General features: G+C 45.4%; 1 protein-coding gene across 1 annotated transcript in view; it reads right to left on the bottom strand.

The window, feature by feature from the left end:
• The window catches only part of Fife (regulating synaptic membrane exocytosis protein fife), a 44,487-nt gene that overhangs the window by 14,584 nt on the left and 11,040 nt on the right, over positions 1-18,863 (bottom strand). Inside the window, exons 5-10 of the mRNA XM_084579797.1 lie at positions 18,462-18,731; positions 14,239-14,577; positions 13,439-13,655; positions 9,262-9,499; positions 2,812-2,985; positions 250-653 (exon numbers count right to left, since the gene is read on the bottom strand). Of these exons, the coding sequence (XP_084435923.1) occupies positions 250-653; positions 2,812-2,985; positions 9,262-9,499; positions 13,439-13,655; positions 14,239-14,577; positions 18,462-18,731 (1,642 nt within the window). The remainder of the gene's footprint in view (positions 1-249; positions 654-2,811; positions 2,986-9,261; positions 9,500-13,438; positions 13,656-14,238; positions 14,578-18,461; positions 18,732-18,863) is intronic.

Raw genomic sequence — 18,863 nt, 5'->3', positions numbered from 1 at the left:
TAGTATTCGCGACAATGAAACGCATATGAATTGAGCCAAGTAGATGATTTAACATGTAATAACAGTCTGTAAAAGTATGGTAGTGCTTTGTTCCCATTCATTTCCTTCATCTCTCCTTTTTACCCCGACACCGATCTCCGCTTAGCGCGTACTATTAATTTCTCCGAAAGCGGGTCTCTTTACCTCGGCGTCATGGTCAAAAAGGCGTCATGGTCAAATCTCAATGACTCGATCGGGCGAGACGCTTACGCATGGAATCCATAGACGAGCTCCTGATGAGGTCATCGGGCGGCAGTTCCTGGGATCGGCTGCGGCTGCTGCCGGCTCCCTTCGACAAGGGGAGCCACTCGGGCACGTCCCTGAGCGGCGAGCGGCCGAGAGGAAGTTGTACCTCGCCCAAGAAGGCGTTCGAGCCGACGGGCCGGTGGTCCCAGACAGACAGGTCAAGAAAGAGGCCGTCCAGGGACTCCAGCGATCGGAACACGAACGTCTTGTTCCACTCGGGGTTGGCCACTGGTTCAGAGATGGGCGTCTTCATGGCGGGACCGCGCAGGCCCGAGCCGGGGTCGTGCAGCCGCAGCTTGACGTAGGAGCGCCGAGGAGGCAGGCCTCGGGCACCAAGCACCGTCACCTCAAGGTCGGTACCGTCGTACCTGCGCAGCAAAGACGCGACGCTGATAGGTTTGCCCATCGCATTGCCTGCGGGCAACTCCGCTATATTTGCAAATAGAAGTAGTAAACAGTAGAGAGATTTAGGATACCATGATCCGCGATCCGTGATCCACCATCATGACCCTCTACAGCGCGCGGGCGGTGCGCAAGCGCTTGTTGGTCCGGACACGGAAGGTCTATGTGCCGAGATTTAGGGAGCCTAGATGTTGTGGCGACGCAATATGTAGGCTCCCTACCGACTTCCAGCCTGGGGCGCCATCTATTGGCGTCAAGGGGATCTGGGCATGCGCAGTGGAACACTCGGTGGCGGATCATGGTAACTAATCGCGGATCGATAACTCTCTGATAAAGCCTTTGCTGGAAGGGGGTCTAATCTGGTTGCGTATTGCAAGGGCTGCCATCCTTTTCTTTCACAGACAGATGTTTTGGATGCACATCCGGCGCAGATCAACCGGAAAATTATTGAGACCAGGCATATCATGTGATTAGGTGAATAATGTGTCAGTGACCCGTCTGTTGCTTTAACAGATAATGAGTTTATTTCTTGAACATTGCATGTACTGGGTTGTCATGACTTGGTGTTTGATATTTGGTTAGTTTGTGGTTTGGTGCGGACTGGCTTGGGGGGGGGGGGGGTTATTCTGTTTTCTTCAATAAACTTCAGCTGAGAGTCAGTATCTATCCTGACTGCGTCTACAATCTTCGTCCCTGTCTTTAGCGCTGTTTTTGCATTATGATATCGTACCAATTAGCCCCAATGTCTCTTCTGTCTCAAGATGTGTTTACAAGTGTCTCTTCATTTTTGTGTACACACAGATTCAGAAACGTCTCCTTCTACCGAATGATTTTTATGTGCACAAATATTTATATCGCAAGTAGTCAGTAGCTATGCATGGCTTCTTCAGGTGGACTGTACAGCAATGTGGACGTTATGTACGCACAGAGCTTAATAATTTGGCACGTAGTTAAAACTAACTTGATAGCGTTGTATTCTTGATCTCGAGAGTAAAATTACATTACGGAATAAAATGACACTGAAGATGAAGCGTTACCCTTATCTTAATGCTTCCTTATTGATAATGGGTTCCAAATACTAAACGTTAAATATGCACATTTAAAGGCTCGTTCATATTGTTTTCCTACGTTGTGCAATTATAGAACTGCTTGGACGCCAGTAGTATTCCGGTGGCCAGAAACTACTAAATTCCTACCTCGAGACCGGCATAGACATTCATACATTAACACCATCGGAGCTCATCTGCCTTGTGAAATCTATATATTGCTTAAATTATGACCTTACAATGTAAATATATTTCTTTTTTCTTATTTTTCTTGTCTAATGCGTTTTTCTGCCATCTGTTCACCAATTTGTAAAGGAGGCCAAGGAGTCATCAAGCTTCGAACAAGCAGCTTATACCTTGGCCCCCTCCATTTACTTGTAAATGTGCCCAAATAAATGAAAGAAAATTGACACCGAATTCAAGTTTATTTTTCCTACATCATGGAATATGCAAAAAGGGTCCTGGTTTCATACACGAGAAATGCAAGAGCCACTATTTTATTGGCAAGCATTGCGAGAAGCCAAATCAACAAGCTTTCAATTAAAATTTTTGACGTGGGATAGTTCGAGCCACATTGCTGATTAAGAAAATTTTAAACTGATCTCATCTTCGATGGTGGCGGCCTTCAATTTCGTAATGTAATTCTGCATATTAAACTAAAAATAAGATGGCAGCCTAAACTAAAGTTGCTAAATTACTTATAACACACATTTTCCGCCGTGCTATGCAGTCAGCCTGAAGATACCGTTCTGACGTATTTCTGAAATTTTTAAAATACATAGTTGTTATCTTTAGAAATGTGACCCTGTATATCTTGATCGAGGGGAGATATCAACAGGTCCCCTCAATTGGCCCTGGAGTCATTTAAAATTCTCCTGCAATGGTGTCTAAAGGTCTTTGAGGTGATCAAAATTGTGCTATTTCATTTGGAGAAGCAGCCGAAGATAATTTTGGAATGTGAGCGTGAAATCTCTGCCCGCTTCTGATAGGCAGCTTTGTGAGAGCTGAAAGAAGCTTTATCTGGTGGTTTGGAGTATGCTGAATGCGTGCGCAGCTTGTAAAAAGAAATAGGACTTACCACAAGCGGACGCCGAGCTCCCCTTGGACGTGCGCCTTGTTGCAGATCTCGTCGGGCGTTTTGGGCAGCTTTCGGCGAGTAGCTGAGCCTTCGCCGCCGCCACCGCCGATGGAGCACGTGGACGACTTGCGCGACGGGATGTTTCCCGTGGACGCACGCAGCTCCCTATTGCTCCTGAGTATGCAACCACGGGATGTTCCATCATTAATGCGAAATAATTTCTTGACTCATGGGTGGCATGGACAGGATGTGCGAACAGATGTGTACATGAGATTGCGATAACCAACGATAACGAGGCAATTAACAGAGGATCGATAATGGTAATGACACACGTCACACCAACGTTGTGTAGATATTATTACTTAGTCATGGAAATCATGATTATCATAATACTAATGATGGCATAAGACAGATAAAATTGATAGATCACTTCAATAGGTCACCATTAACGATAAACATGTATTGCGTCATCAGATTAGATAGACAGTGATATTGACATTGATAGTTAGTAACAGTGATAAGGCAATGATCGATAGCGATCACAGCCGGTGATAATTAATTTTATGATATTGATAGTTTGGATAGTTAATGATAGTCACGGCGTCATCAACAGATCACGTGATTGGCAGTTAACAGAAAGTGCAACAAAGCAGCGGTACTAAGCAAAAAGCGAAGAACAAACTCATGACGAACTAGAAGCGACGCAAGCAAGCCTTTATGCAGTGTACAATAGCGCGCCTCGTATATCTTGCTGTGGAAAAGAGTGGAGTACAGTAGTGCAGCTGAAATATCTCGACGCAGAAATAGTGCGCCTGAAATATCCTGCTGCAGAAAGTTTAGTAGCTACTTTATCTGGCGCTACTCTCAACAGAGGTCCACGTATTCTTCGAGGCGATGACACGAATCTTCTAATCCATGTTCTCGGATCTGCTTTCAATGCGAGAAGTATTGTGCTGCTGCTAGTATCGTGTGACGCGTATTATCGTATTATCGGCCTCTCACTGAAGACCACGCATTACAGCGTATGTGTGCAAAGAACGTTTTTCCGCTTTGGAGAAGTCTGGTGACCGTTAAGGTTGGTTGGTTTGTGCGGTTTAACGTCCCAAAGCGACTCAGGCTATGAGAGACGCCGTAGTGGAGGACTCTGGAAATTTCGACCACCTGGGGTTCTTTAACGTGCACTGACATCGCACAACACACGGGCGCCTTGCTTTTCGCCTCCATCCAAAAGCTGCCCCCGAGGCCGGGATTCGGTCCCGCGTCCTTGAGAACAGTAGTCGAGCGCCGTAACCACTGCGCCACCCCGGCGGGATGACCGTTAAGGTTCACGTGTGTACAGAACATGCAACCTATATGTCCACTGTAAATTTAGATGAGCGTTCCCACATATGCACGTTTCCTCTTGGGCGGATGAGGGGATAAAAATAGGCAGACATGACCGAACGCACAGCAGGATTTTAGGCACTGGAAACAATACAATGCAGACACAAGTTAAAGTTTATGCCAGTAATATTGTCACCCGTGATAACAACAGTTGCTGCTGCCTAAATGATGCAGATCAGCGATAAAGAGGAAGATACGCGCGGAGTGAGCGTAGGATCGGCCACCGCTGCTTTCCCCGGTTCTAGCTCTTACTTCTGCTTTCTGCGCCTCAACGCATTGGCTCTACCATTTGACCCTGTCTTTCTGGACTGTCGTCTCGGGTCGTCGAAAGAACCCATGACAATATTACATTTCAGCGCGCTAGCACTAAAAATCCTAGTCTCAGATACTGCCGATGTTCGTCTGTACAAAGGCTCTACTTTTACTTATGAGCGCGACCGGGTCTTGATTCTGCGCGTGAGCGACTCAGCTTCGCTGGCCACTACATGAGAGCCCTGTGCCGTGCCCACAGCTGAGCATCCCGAATGTTTACCTGCAAGTCTTTCATTTTGCTCTTTGAACTCTCCCCTCCCTCCCCCCCCTTTCTATTGTGTACCCCTCTCTGGGGAATCATGTATTTGAGTTTATAATACCTTATAGTGTTTTGTATAGTGCTATTGGTCTTTGAGTTGTGTGCGTTTTGTATGTATGTATGTATGTATGTATGTATGTATGTATGTATGTATGTATGTATGTATGTATGTATGTATGTATGTATGTATGTATGTATGTATGTATGTATGTATGTATGTATGTATGTATGTATGTATGTATGTATGTATGTATGTATGTATGTATGTATGTATGTATGTATGTATGTATGTATGTATGTATGTATGTATGTATGTATGTATGTATGTATGTATGTATGTATGTATGTATGTATGTATGTATGTATGTATGTATGTATGTATGTATGTATGTATGTATGTATGTATGTATGTATGTATGTATGTATGTATGTATGTATGTATGTATGTATGTATGTATGTATGTATGTATGTATGTATGTATGTATGTATGTATGTATGTATGTATGTATGTATGTATGTATGTATGTATGTATGTATGTACACAATAAATTATATTTGTGCAACTCATTATCTGCACCAACTTCTATCAGTGCACAGTAGATAAAAAAAAACAGGCCTATCGTATTCTGTGACGCTTGGCTTGGTTGATGGGGGTTTAACGTCCCAAGGCGACAGGCTATGAGAGACGCCATAGTGGAGGGCTCCAGCAATTTAGACTACCTGGGGCTCTTAAAGGCGCACTGACTCGCACAGCACACGGGAGCCTTGATTTCCGCCTCCATCGAAAAGCGGTCGCCGCTGCCGAGCTTCGACTCCGCACCTTTGGGCGCAGCAGTCGGGAGCCCTAACCAATGGGGCACCGTGGCTGGGCCATACTTAGATACGTTCAGCGACCTCAAAATCTCATAGTGAGCTACTACCAATGTCCCGAATAACCGCTTTCGCCGATCTTTGCCTGAAGCCTGCTTAGCCTTCAAAATCAAGCCTCGCAGGGAAATTGGCTAGCCCATCTGTTTCGCATTGGGCATAACCTTGATAAATAGAACGTAGCTTTTACAGCGAAAACGCTACCAGCCTAAATTGATCAGAGAGCGATCGGCGGCGTTGCCATTTTTGCGTTAGCAAGAGCCAGATTTTTGTTTCTTTGTCTTTATCTCTGCTTGAATGCGCGTGACTTCACTGTTCTGTCACAAGTGACTTCACTGTAGACTGACCAACCAGCATAGCGAGGCTTTATGTTTACGACGCCGCAGAACTGGGAATCATGTCTATAACAGCAATCGACGTAAAATAATAAAATGAGCAGCAATCTAAAATAAACCCTTCGAGTCGAATGGATATAGTAGCAAAACAGCTTGCTTAATGTACAAAGGCTGCAATTGGCAAGCGAATAATTAGGAAAAACGATGTAAGGGTAGGAAGCTCTTATAGATGGTATCATTTTCCATGCATTAAGATGGCGTCTCTGCTGGGCGGTACAAAAAAGAATTTATTAAGCCGAGCGAACTGTTCAATACCAGTCCCGGATCAAAAAGGCGCTTTTACGAAGTGGAAGTTAAAAAAACAAAAAAAAAACAAAAACAAACGAGTGTAATGAACGAACTCGCAACCTGAAGTATCCTCTTGCATCACCGATATCTACTTTGAATCACAGAAGAGAACAACAATACGGGCTAGATTCAAGCAATGGTTATGCAGGGTAAATAAAACTGGAGGAAATGGAAAGATTCGTCTTAATTTCGACCATTGGGAGTTTTGAATAACCAGATAGATTATGCGCAATATTAGCCGAAAGTCTTAATAGGCTCATGGTGAATATCTCGCGTCTGCGAGATAAGTCCTTCGAGATTCCGCGAGATGTGTCAGCGAGATCGCATGAGATGTGTAAACGAGATGTAGCAATAGATTTCGAAGTTAACGTAATTTCCGACGAAGCCAAAGAAAAGAAAGTAATGAAATTATAACGTGTACACAAAAATGCAAGATATAAGAAGAAAAGAAGAAGATGGAAAGGCTTTCGCCATTAAGATATGAAGCGAAGCTAAGTGCAGTCTTATAATGTTTTTTTTTTTTTGCTTCGACGTGTCTGACCTACCCCTATCCGGTCTCTCAGGTCCATTTCCATTTGTCCATCATTCCTTGCGGTTAACCTGCAATCTTTGCATCTACATGCATTACTTTGCGGACGCCGAACGTGTCTAACATGGTCATTGTCAGTATTCAGTAGCTCTGCAATATGCAGAGATCAAGTGGGAGGCCTACTCAATAATAAGCGTCTAAGCATGCTAACAGCTAAAGGAGAAGAGCGCATGCATTTGTAATGGAGAGGGAAGGAGCGGTCTTTATGGGATCTCCACAGACCGCCGTGTGAGTTAGCCCACTTAGGTTCATATACGTGGTTGTACATGTTCATTTTATTAATGATTGCTCAAAGCTTTGACATAACCTCGTAATTCACGCAGGAATAAAAAATGCCTGCATGGTAGAATACATATTGGGCACAGAAAAGAAGTGAAAAACGAAATATCTACCGAGGCTGCTCGCAGCATGACGTAACACCGCACATGGACGAATTTATGTGTCCGTTTTCTAAAGTTCTATTAACTGAGCGGCACACAAAGGCGTAACGCTGCATGGTTCGAGTAAGCGTTCCTAGAGGGCATAAAGGAGACGGCCTAGAGTAAATCAGTTCGCCGCGGAATAGCAGAGGCAATAAAATGTTTAACTGCCGGCGGAGTTCTTATGACCGACTCGAACGTGTTCGCACTTTTTGCTCCGCATCAGGGGAGCCTCGGTAGGAGCAAGCACACGTCATTTACCTCCTTCAATCATCCAGAACCGTCGCCTGCCACGGCACGAGGGAGTACTCTGCTTGAAGAACACGTGTTACCACTGTTGCAATAGCGCTACGTTGAGAGAGAGAGGTCTCGAAACGCTCTGCTAGTGACGACATTTCTTGCAGCTGTTCTCCATCAAAAATATCGATAAACGGTCTGCACGCTAGGGCTGCTTTAGAGAGCGATAATCGGGCGCAGCAGGCAAAGGTTTCACGTAAAAGATAACGGTCTTTATGCGGGCAGAATACCACATCACATAAAAGCTAGACTACTGAAAACTAGAACAGTAAACTTGGCGCTAGGTTTAATAGGTCATTAATCAGCAGTTAGGCTAGGCAAGAACGTCTAGGCTATAGTAGAAGAAACCGACATAGCACAGACAAGCGGCCGGTAGAGCTAAATTTTACATTAAGCTGTATTAGCCAGAGCTTAACTTGGGGTTTACCTCTGTAACTCAGTTCTTGTTTAACAATGTTAAAAAATTGCCCGTGGTTCAGCTACAGTTAAATCTAGTGTGTATGCCATATCTTCATTCGCGTCCCTCTTCTCGGTCTCCATGTTGTAGCAGTGGCCTGGCGCGCTCCCTTTTATACACTCGATCACAATGTGACGTCAAATATCACGTGACAGTGAACCATATGCCACGTCATAGTAATCGCTATGACCTTTGACCTTTGTTACCATGGGGTGCTACTCATAGCGGCACCACGAGTGTTTCGTCGTTTGACCTCTGGCTCACTTTGAAGTCATATTCCTGTACTCGGAGACCTTGGCCTTGCATCGCGTAATGAAGCTATCACGAGCTGTTCCTGGCCTTACGGGGCTGGGACTGGTGGGTCGGCGCCGTTTGCGGCGGGGACTGGCCAGCCACCGAATTTTTATCTGTTGTAGGCTGTCATTGCACCCGCCACCGCTTAGGTGGTGGACGACGGCTGTTGCGGCACGCATCCTTTTCTACCTCTTCTTTTTCTTTCTTCTCCACTTTCCGTCTGCATGAGGCGGCGGTGGTGGCTCATCTACACAGCCAGTAGCAGGCGCGGGCATTTTCTTTTCTTTCTTTTTACAGCCACAACAACAACAAACAATGAAGCTATCGGTTCAAAAGTTTTGCTTCGAAACACAAGATGTCGTCTAGACTTGTGTGGCGCCTCTGCTTCGTAGCCTCAGAAGACGGAGCATAAGACACACCCATAGTTATACGCATCGGTTCACAATCCGAAATTCCTTTACTACTCTAGATTTATTTTGGTTGGTTTGTGGGGTTTTAGCGTCTCAGTTACTCATGCTATGAGAGGCGCCGTAGTGGAGGACGATAGACAGACCTTGTCGCGTCAACGGTATCTGGTAAAACGTTTCAGTTAGAAAAAAATCGCCACTACTTTATTTTCTGCACGGATCTTATTAAAGTCATACCAAATGCGCGTAGTCCATATGAAGCATGCCGACAATCTGAAACAGATGTGAGCTTCGCATGACGCTATACAGTTCACGTGACAATAACGGGAAAACTGCACGGAAACTTTACGAGAATCTTATGATTTCCGCATATGTGTCATATAACACGAATTCCGTTTTCCCATGGATTCATATGCGTGATCGGTATGAGGCGTTGGAGCGGAGTGGTAAGGGAAAGAGGGAGTCACAGAGTAGCAGCTCACATCTTCCTGCCGGTCTCGACGACCAACTCGACGCTGTGCGGTGACTTGTCGAGCACTGCGCACACCTCTTCGTAGGAGCGGTCCACGAGCGACGTTCCATTCCACTCAAGGATGACGTCACCCTGCTGCAGGCCAGCCAGGTCGGCCGACGAGCCGGCCAGCACCCAGGCCACGGCAGCATACAGGTGGCCGTCGGGCGCCTTCTTGCCTCCCATTACACGCATACCGAATCCGCGAGCTGCAACACGGAAAAGGGAGAGACATATACGAGCTGCCGTACAGGTACGACAACGACAGCTCAGATTCAGTCGGACTGAGAACTGCTCATTATAAACACGAACCACCATATACGTGCGAAAAACCTCGTTCCTAGCCTTATTTTCGCCTGCATAATACCTACGCTCTTTCAGACCAAGTCCGAAACATGGTTAGGCAGTACTGGATATTTTGCTATTGACCTATTGATATTTTGCTATTTGACAGATAATTAAGCAGTAACACTGCGACTCCACCAGCAGTGGTTCATCCGTAGGGCTGAGTAGATGGCCGCAGCCACTAGCACACTGACATATGAACGTCAGGTTGGAGGCGGTCACGTATTTCACGCTATATATTTTTGTTATCCATTTTCTACGTTGTCGAACACGGTACAAAGCTTCAGGATGATGATTCCACGCGAGGTCAAACTGCCTAATTATTTGACATTTAAAACTTCACTTGTTTTTGGATATATGTATTATGCACGCAGTATTCAATATGTCATCAGTGGAATTATTTTTTCCCTAACGTTTATATTTCGGGTGAGAAAATGTGAATGATATGTCACGGCGCTGGCATAATTTCAGCACACATCGCGGTGTCCGGACTTTGCAATGACATGCAGGCTGTTGCACCATCATCATCATCATCAGCCTGACTATACACACTGCAGGGCGAAGGCCTCTCCCATATTTCTCCACTTAACCCGGTTCTGTGCTAGCTGCATCCACTTGACCCCTGCAAACTTAATCTCATCCACCCACCTAACTTTCTGCCGCCCCTGCTACGCTTTCCTTCCCTTGGAATCCAGTTTGTTACCCTCAGCGACCATCGGTTATCCTCTCTTCGCAATACATGTTCTGCCCATGTCCATTTCGTGTTCTTAATTTCCACTAGAATGTCGGTAACTTGAGTTATTTCTCTGACCCACTCTGCACGCTTCCTATCTCTTAATGTTACCCCTACCATTTTTCGTTCCATAGCCCTCTGGGTTGTCCTCAACTTAAGTAGAACTCTCTTGGTTAGCCTCCACGTTTCAGCGCCATAGGTGAGTACAGGTAAGATGCAACTGTTATATAGTTTCCTCTTTAGCGATACCGGTAAGCTGCTGTTGCACGCAGAGGGGGAAATTGGAAGCACGTGACGGCCGCGCTTTATGAAGTAGTGCCGCCGAAACCCGAGTAGAACTGGCGTCATGTGTACGCCAATAAGGACGTTTGAGTGATCATTACGCGTTACACCTGGTGTGGCCTGGTGTCGCCCATTTTCATCAGCTCACGGCGGCAGCAATTCTTAAATCACGGCAGTCTCTCTAAGTGTTTAGCCGCCTGCATAAGTGAAGTTATGCAAGTCTTGGGAGAATATATTTTGTGGGTTAAAAGTATGCGTGGCAAAAAGTAAGTTTGCCTTCTTGCCGTCATTCTAACAAAGTTAGTATTTACATCAAGAAATTAAAAAAAAAATATGGTATTGAAATATAAGGCTGCATTTAGTATTTTGCCTTCTCCGCGATTAGAGGCCACGCTTTTTTCCCATTTTCAGAATTGACAGAAATCTGTGCTATGAAAACGCGCCCTCATTTTTACATTTTATGCAGCAAAGGGAAGCATTAGCAATCTTATGCCCGATATTGCATATTTGACTAAAGGAATCTCTCAAAAGTAGAGTATAAAAAAACTCCGTCCGTAATTTTTCTGAAATTTCTTCAAGGAATGCTCAAGCAGTAGCAAAACATAAAAAAAAGTATATGGAGAAACATGTTGAAATACTTTGTTCGTCATGCTGGTAGAAAGCGCAAACTTGCCCCTTTTCCTGCTTCGACAAAAGCATCTATACGGCGGTCACGCACCGGCTACTACGCCGTTCCCTCCCCTACATTTTCCGTGTATGTTATGACTGATATTCATCCTCAGTGAGAGTATCAAATGATTGAAAGGAAAAACCAATCCCGAGCATATATGCGCTCTTTTCTGAAATCCGTTTTGTGTTTATGCGTTGACTTCTTGCCATTTAATTTTGGATGCCAAAATTTCAGTATTTGCGCTAAGAAAAGAATATTACATTTTGGTTATCCACTAAGATGTTCGAATATACATCAAACATAGCATATCGGGAAATATTAGAGGAGCAGACGGCGTGGCAGCTACTTTGCGACTGCCGTTTGGATGCTTCTGTTGATGGTCGAAAAGTGAGATGTTCGAGCTTTCATAATATGACAAAGAACATGACAAAGAACAAGATAATGCAACACGTCTTTCTAAGTCGTTTTGTGCCTGATTCTTGAGCATTGTCTGAAGAAATTTGAGAGAATTGGAGATGGGTTTTTATACTTCACTTTAGAAAAGAACTCCTATATTAAGACCTATATTGTGTACTCACCTATGGGGCTGAAACGTGGAGGCTAACCAAGAGAGTTCTACTCAAGTTGAGGACAACCCAGAGGGCTATGGAACGAAAAATGGTAGGGGTAACGTTAAGAGATAGAAAGCGTGCAGAGTGCGTCAGAGAAATAGTTCAAGTTACCGACATTCTAGTGGAAATTAAGAAGAAGAAATGGATATGGGCGGGACATGTAGTGCGAAGAGAGGATAACCGATGGTCACTGAGGATAACAAACTGGATTCCAAGGGAAGGAAAGCGTAGCAGGGGGCGGCAGAAAGTTAGGTGGGCGAATGAGATTGAGAAGTTCGCAGGGGTCAAGTGGATGCAGCTAGCACAAAACCGGGTTAAGTGGAGAAATATGGGAGAGGCCTTCACCCTGCAGTGGGTATAATCAGGCTCATGATGATGATGATGATATTAAGAAAAAAAATTCTTATGCTTCCCTTAGCTGCATAGCAAGCAAAGGCAGTGCACGTTTTATTATAAGTGCCTAGCAATTCTAAGAGCGTGAAGGTGGGACGTCTAGACGAGAAGACAAAAAATTCTAAATCGGGCCGAATATTTCCTCACTGTAATTTTTAAAATTGCGTCTTGCAAGCAAAAGCTTCCTTAAAATGATCAAAAGAAGCCTAACTTACTGTTTTCCAAATGTATTTTGAATACGCGACATATATTCCTCAGGGCGTGCACAACTTCACTCGCACGGCTTTGCAAAACCCGAGCACAGCGCTAATACGAGCTGTCTTTGACATGACATCGTCCATACCTGTTTACTCCCGAAATATTATTCTTACAAAAAAAATTATTTTTGAATTGACACATTGAACATTTGCATAATATACCTACAAAACCAAATCAAATTAGGGCAGATTGCACTCTCAAATTAGACTGATGACACAGCGATACCGTTTGCGTTTGGTTCGACTAAGTTATCCGTGATTATACTTTGAGACTCGTCATGTCGATCTGTTTTCGTTGGCGAAGTAAGACTGAGAGCGCGCGTTTTCTTTGCTGTAAACCAATTTGGAAACGTCGCTGATGTCTGCTGTACAACGTCTGTTTCTGTTTGCTGTGTGGTACGGCATTCAAAAAAGTACGAAATGAAAGGCGTGCAGCACGGACGCCTGGATCGGACGCCCGATGGGGTCAGCTTGATGAAGACATCGGTCATGACTGGCAGTGACGTCATGATAACGTCACATTTGGTCATGCTGAGGTCATTACTGCGAAAAATTCCAGCTGCGTACGATAGACGGAACCTCCTGAAGCCCCGGCGTAAATGGAATCGTCGTTAGATTGTCAAATATTAGTTTTGATTTCTTGTGGAATCGTACAGGAGTAATTATCATTCCATATTTAAAATGAAAGGTTGCTTGCTTGTAGCATCAGGACATGTGCTCTGGTAGAATGGTGAAATTGGTACCGAAAGAAGAAAAGCTCTCCCCTCTTGCCTCATCCACTGCTACTTTAATGCGGTGTGGAAGTACGCCTCCCTACCGGTGGACCGCATGTCACACGGCTGGACGCGCTCACTCACTGCGTGCTCCTGTGTCGGCGGGGTCCCTCTGGAGCAGCACCCTCTTGCGTAGCGGAGCCGGCGGCGGGCCCTGGGAGTCCACGTCGTCGATGACGATTTTGATGTTGTCCCCTTCGGGGGCCGAGGCCCTCCGCTCGGGCTTTCCCAGCTCCTCACGTGGCAGGTCCAGCGAGTGAGTGCTGCCAGTGCCGTGGGGGGCGCCCGGAAAGAGGCACAACTGCGAATGCACGCGAATTCGCAGGACACGTGGTCACTTGAGTCCAGAGTCTCTGGCACCGTGATTGCACTCATACCACACTTTGACGGCGAGGAGAATGCCATAGTTTTCGCAGACCTCCGCAATCAGAAATAAGTATATAATATGCCACTATTGGCAATGACGGGCAATTGAAGGAAACGTGCACTCACACAGAGCTGGGTGAACTTGCAGAAACACGCTCAGAATGTGTTTATTTGATTTATTCACACATGATTAACCTTCGATGTGTTTAGACATTACCTTTAGATGCGGCCCTGCTGAGCGTGAATATAGCGTCTCTTTATTTAGACCACTGAAAACAGACTAAATATGAGAGTAAGCTCTTGTGGATGTTCTCGAAATCACTTTGAGAAGCACTGGTGTTCGATGCGAATTGACTGAACCCGGACATAGATTGTCTGTTAGTGTTTCGTTGCCAAATGATAGAAAATGGGCCGGAGACTACTAGTGCGTCCAACTGTTTTCTCGATATCCTTACGCGGCATCAGAGTTCGATGCGACTTGACTCTAGCGTTCGAATCGCACTCGATGCGCATTGTACCTGGTTTTCCGGGATGGGCATGCGCGGCAGGGCGCTGCCCGTCGAGCACCGGCGCACTTCCTCGTAGAGGCCCACCGACGGGGGCGGCAGCCCGATGGCGTCCACCGTCACGCTCGGGATGCTGCGGCGCTCGTCCGGCGAGCTCTCCGGGGCCCCGCGGCCGCCGCTTAGGTCGCTCACGTCAGAGCTCTCCGAACTGTAGCGCGTCAGCACGCCCAGCCGACCACCGCCCCGCTGAGAAGAGTGAGGCGGCGCACAGCCGCCGTCCGCCTCCAGGCTGTCCAGCGCCGAAGAAGAAGAGGTGTTGCTGCGCCACTCATTGCCCTCGGAGTCTTCCTCCTGTTGGAGTGCGAGAGGAGCTTTTGGTTTATGAAGTCGACACGACGCGACAGGCCAGACACCGACTCAAACCGAAACGGACGATTTTCTGGCACGCTGAACAGTATGCGGGCTGCCAAGTACCGAATCGAGAACCACTGTAAAACATTATGTCGGAAAGTGTGCAAGGTCTTGCCGAATTGCTTTCAGTCTTTAAAATCAATGTTCCTTAGAACATAATGAGAACTCCGACACTTTTCTTCGATGCTACACAACGTTCATGTCTTCAAGCGTTAAAGAGACCAGAAAGCGTATTCGAAAAATTCTGTGCATTGTTTGTAATGGGCGACTTGGAGTGAGTAAGTGTTTTTTGGATGTCGTCGAAATAGAGTGTCCAGTCAACCGCTTTCTCTCAGGTTCCGTTTCCTGGCTGGCGTATACACTGAAATTAATAGGCTTCGATAAGATTCCGCGCCGACTTTGCTCGAAAGCTCAAAATATGGCAATTTGCGAATTGTTATTAGTCGACTTTTCAGACTAATCGAAATTTTGCTAATTGGTCACGCGCGCAGATAGTGTCCCAGATGCACCTGCCAAGGTGACTGCGCAAGAGTTTGCAGAAGCCATCGAGCAGTCCGACTTTACACATTTCAGAAAGCACGCAGCAGTAAGTTTTTATCCGGTGTGATGCAAATTTGGGCATGAAAGCAACGAATAAAATGCGCCTACAACAATACGCACCTACACGCACATAAATACGCACCTACACGACATCAGCTGTTTTAGTCAGAGAATAACTTTCGTGATGGCATGAGGCAATTTGAATTAAACGGGTTGGCAAGAATGGCTTTTGTTTCACAGAAAAGATTCTAACATTTTAACTTGAGAAAAAAAAAAAAACATTGATGCCAATCAGTAGAACCGCATTTACATGCTGCCTCCTGAGCAAAAAATAAAGAACAAAAAGCTTTCTTCGTTGTCATGGAACAATGGGAGCAAAGTCGTCTCTCCGAAATAGAGCGCTGTCCCGACAACGTCGTTGCACATCTGAACACTCTAGAGTGGTCTACGGGTACCAGAGTACTCGTACAGCTTTTGTCAAAAGTTTAGAGCTCATGAAGTTTGCTTCTGATCGCCTCACGTGGCTCGCAATGCAATTTACAATTTTCCAAACCTCTTGAAATTGAAATAGTTATTTTTCTATCCTCTCCAATGAAAAGCACTACCGTGAATTACAAAGGCAGTTTACATTAGGTAGCGAAATACTGGAAGTAGTAGGCGAATATGTCTACTTAGGACAGGTAGTAACCGCAGATCCGGACCATGAAAAGGAAATAACAAGAAGAATAAGATTGGGATGGAGTGCATTTGGCAAGAACTTGCAGATTATGACTAGCAGCTTACCGGCATCGCTCAAGAGGAAAGTATACAACAGTTGCATCTTGCCTGTACTCACCTATGGGGCTGAAACGTGGAGGCTAACCAAGAGAGTTCTACTAAGTTGAGGACAACCCAGAGGGCTATGGAACGAAAAATGGTAGGGGTAACATTAAGAGATAGAAAGCGTGCAGAGTGGGTCAGAGAAATAACTCAAGTTACCGACATTCTAGTAGAAATTAAGAAGAAGAAATGGACATGGGCAGGACATGTAGTGCGAAGAGAGGATAACCGATGGTCGCTTAGGGTAAAAAACTGGATTCCAAGGGAAGAAAAGCGTAGCAGGGGGCGGCAGAAAGTTAGGTGGGCGGATGAGGTTAAGAAGTTCGCAGGGGTCAAGTGAATGCAGCTAGCATAGAACCGGGTTAAGTGGAGAAATATGGGAGAAGCCTTCGCCCTGCAGTGGGTATAATCAGGCTGATGATGATGATGATGATGAATTACAAAGGAACATTTTTACACGAATTAGAAGCAGAACCCACGAAACTTTGAACTTTAGCCACAGAGTGCATCTATCAAACTTTAGCCGATCCCTTCAATCATGATCCTCTGGATACATTCGCTTGTCTAACTGTTGCCCAGAGAGAGAGAGAGAGAGAGAGAGAGAGAGAGAGAGAGAGAGAGAGAGAGAGAGTAATGTATATGCGGCTTCTAAACATAGTTATTTTAAAGGACACCGTAATTGTAAAAAAAAAAAGAATCTTGTAACCGTTATGGCACTCAAGATCTTAGCTGTGAGGCGTAAAAAAACAATTTAGATGGCATATTATGCTCAGCAGGTAAGCCGATCGGTAATGGCATGGTAGAAAGCTATATAAGAGGTGCAAGACTGAGGCATTTGGTGAACAGGTGAATCAATAGAATGAAGGCCTATGGCGCGATTTGGTTCATGACTTGAAGACCACTACGGCGCAGAGACGACGACTCAAGAGAGAAAAGGACACCACTTACGCACACTACCAACTGCTTAATGGGAAGAAAATGGGGGCATATTTAAACCTTCGACAACGCATGTGCTCAAAGCGTAACCGCTGTCAGCCCTGCCGGTATTGATGTTCAGTCGTTCAGTCGTGTCCGACTCTTCGTGACCCTATGGACCATGTCACGCCACGCTTTCCGGTCTCTTACTATCTTCCTAACATCACATAACTTCATCTGCAGTGCCTCGAGGATGCCATCTAACCATCGCGTTCGCTGCCTACCCTTCTCCGGTAACCCTAACCTTTCCCAACATCAAATCTTTCTCCAGCGACTCCTCTCTTCTCATCAGATGACCAAAGTAGCTGAGCTTTAACTTTAGAATTTTACCCTCCAATGAGCAGTCAGGGTTTATGCTCGACAATATCGACTGATTTGATCTTCTGGCAGTCCAAGGAACTCTCAAGAGTCTTCGCCAGCACCACAATTCAAAGGCGTCAATTCTTCGGCGGTCAGCCTTTTTCACAGTCCAACTCTCGCATCCATACATCACAACTGGAAAGACCATAGCACGAGTTATACGGATCTTGGTTGGCAGACTAATGTCTCTGCTCTTTACTAGGCGGTCAAGGCTAACCATTGCTCTTACAAATCAGCAAATGACATGACTAAACACTTAAAACAAAGGTAAAATTATAAACCAAACAAAGATTAGCAGTAGCAGTCAGCCAATCGTAGCAAAAGCAGTGTCAAGTATTCGAAGCAATTGCTGTCAAAACTTAAAGCATCAAAACAAAACAAACAACAAAGTAAAATACCGACAACAAAGGTAACTAAAAATCGTAGCAATAGTAGTCAGTCACTCGTAGCAAAAGCAGTGTCAAGTGTTCGAAGCAAAAAAAGTCAAAACCTAAATGTGAAAGCAAAACAAAAACAAGGTAAAATAAAAAACAATACACAGCACGGAACCTGTCTGGTGGTACCGTGTATTTTTTTTTATTTTACCTTTTTCGTTTTGTTCTTACGTTTTACATATTTTGCTTCGAACACTTGACACTGCTTTTGCTACGAGTGACTCACTGCTATTGCGACGATTTTTGTGAGTTAGCTTTGTTTTTGCTATTTTACCTTCTTGCTTGTTTTGTTTTTATGTCTGATTTTGACTGCTATTGCTTAGAATACTTGACACTGCTTTTGATATGATTGGCTGACTGTTTTTGCTAAGTTTTTTTTTTTTCGTTTAAATTTCGTTGCCTTTTGTTTTAAGTGTTTAGTCATATGTGTTTAGTCATCTCATTTTTGTGATTCTTGATACCGGCAGGATTGAGAGCGATTAAGCTTTGAACACATGCTTTGTGTAGAGTTTAAATATTTCATTTTTTTTCTTTCAACAAACAGTTGGTAGTGTGCGCATGTGGAGTCCTTTTCTTTCTTGTGTCGTCGTCTTTGCGCGATAGTAGGTTGAAGCTGAATCAATCTAGGCGATTATAGAGGTGGTGGTGATGATGATGATGATGATGATGATGGCTACTTTTAGAGCGAAAGCTCACATCTGCGGTTGTGGAGCGTCCCTTGTGCCTCTGGAGCCTGGACTTCCGGCGCAGCCTTCCGGCCCGGGGCAGGTAGTCGTCCTCAAGGGAGCTGTCGGACGAGGCACCGCCCCGATCCCTGTCGGGCCCCGGTCCGGGCTTCTGGTAGCTGTGCCGGCGCTCGGGAGAGGAGGAGCGCAAGCCATTCCGTTGCCACTCTGTCTGGCCCGCGTACGAGCCGCGTTTGACGATGGTGCGGGCGCTGGGGGGCGCCAGGCAGCCACCGTCCACCTGCGTGAAGATATTATGGAGGAAGGAAGAGCGAAGCGGAATTAACACTATCACGAACCTGCACTTTCGGAGGCAAGCCTGCGCAAGCATCGCAGTGCCAGATTTGTGCTCCGCAACAAAAACTTGTCCCCC

Source organism: Amblyomma maculatum, chromosome 9 (genome assembly GCF_055883805.1).
Source record: "Amblyomma maculatum isolate TAMU_Amacu chromosome 9, ASM5588380v1, whole genome shotgun sequence".
NCBI lineage: Eukaryota > Metazoa > Arthropoda > Arachnida > Ixodida > Ixodidae > Amblyomma > Amblyomma maculatum.
The sequence above is the reverse complement of the archived record's forward strand: the minus strand, read 5'-3'. Positions and strand labels throughout refer to the sequence as shown.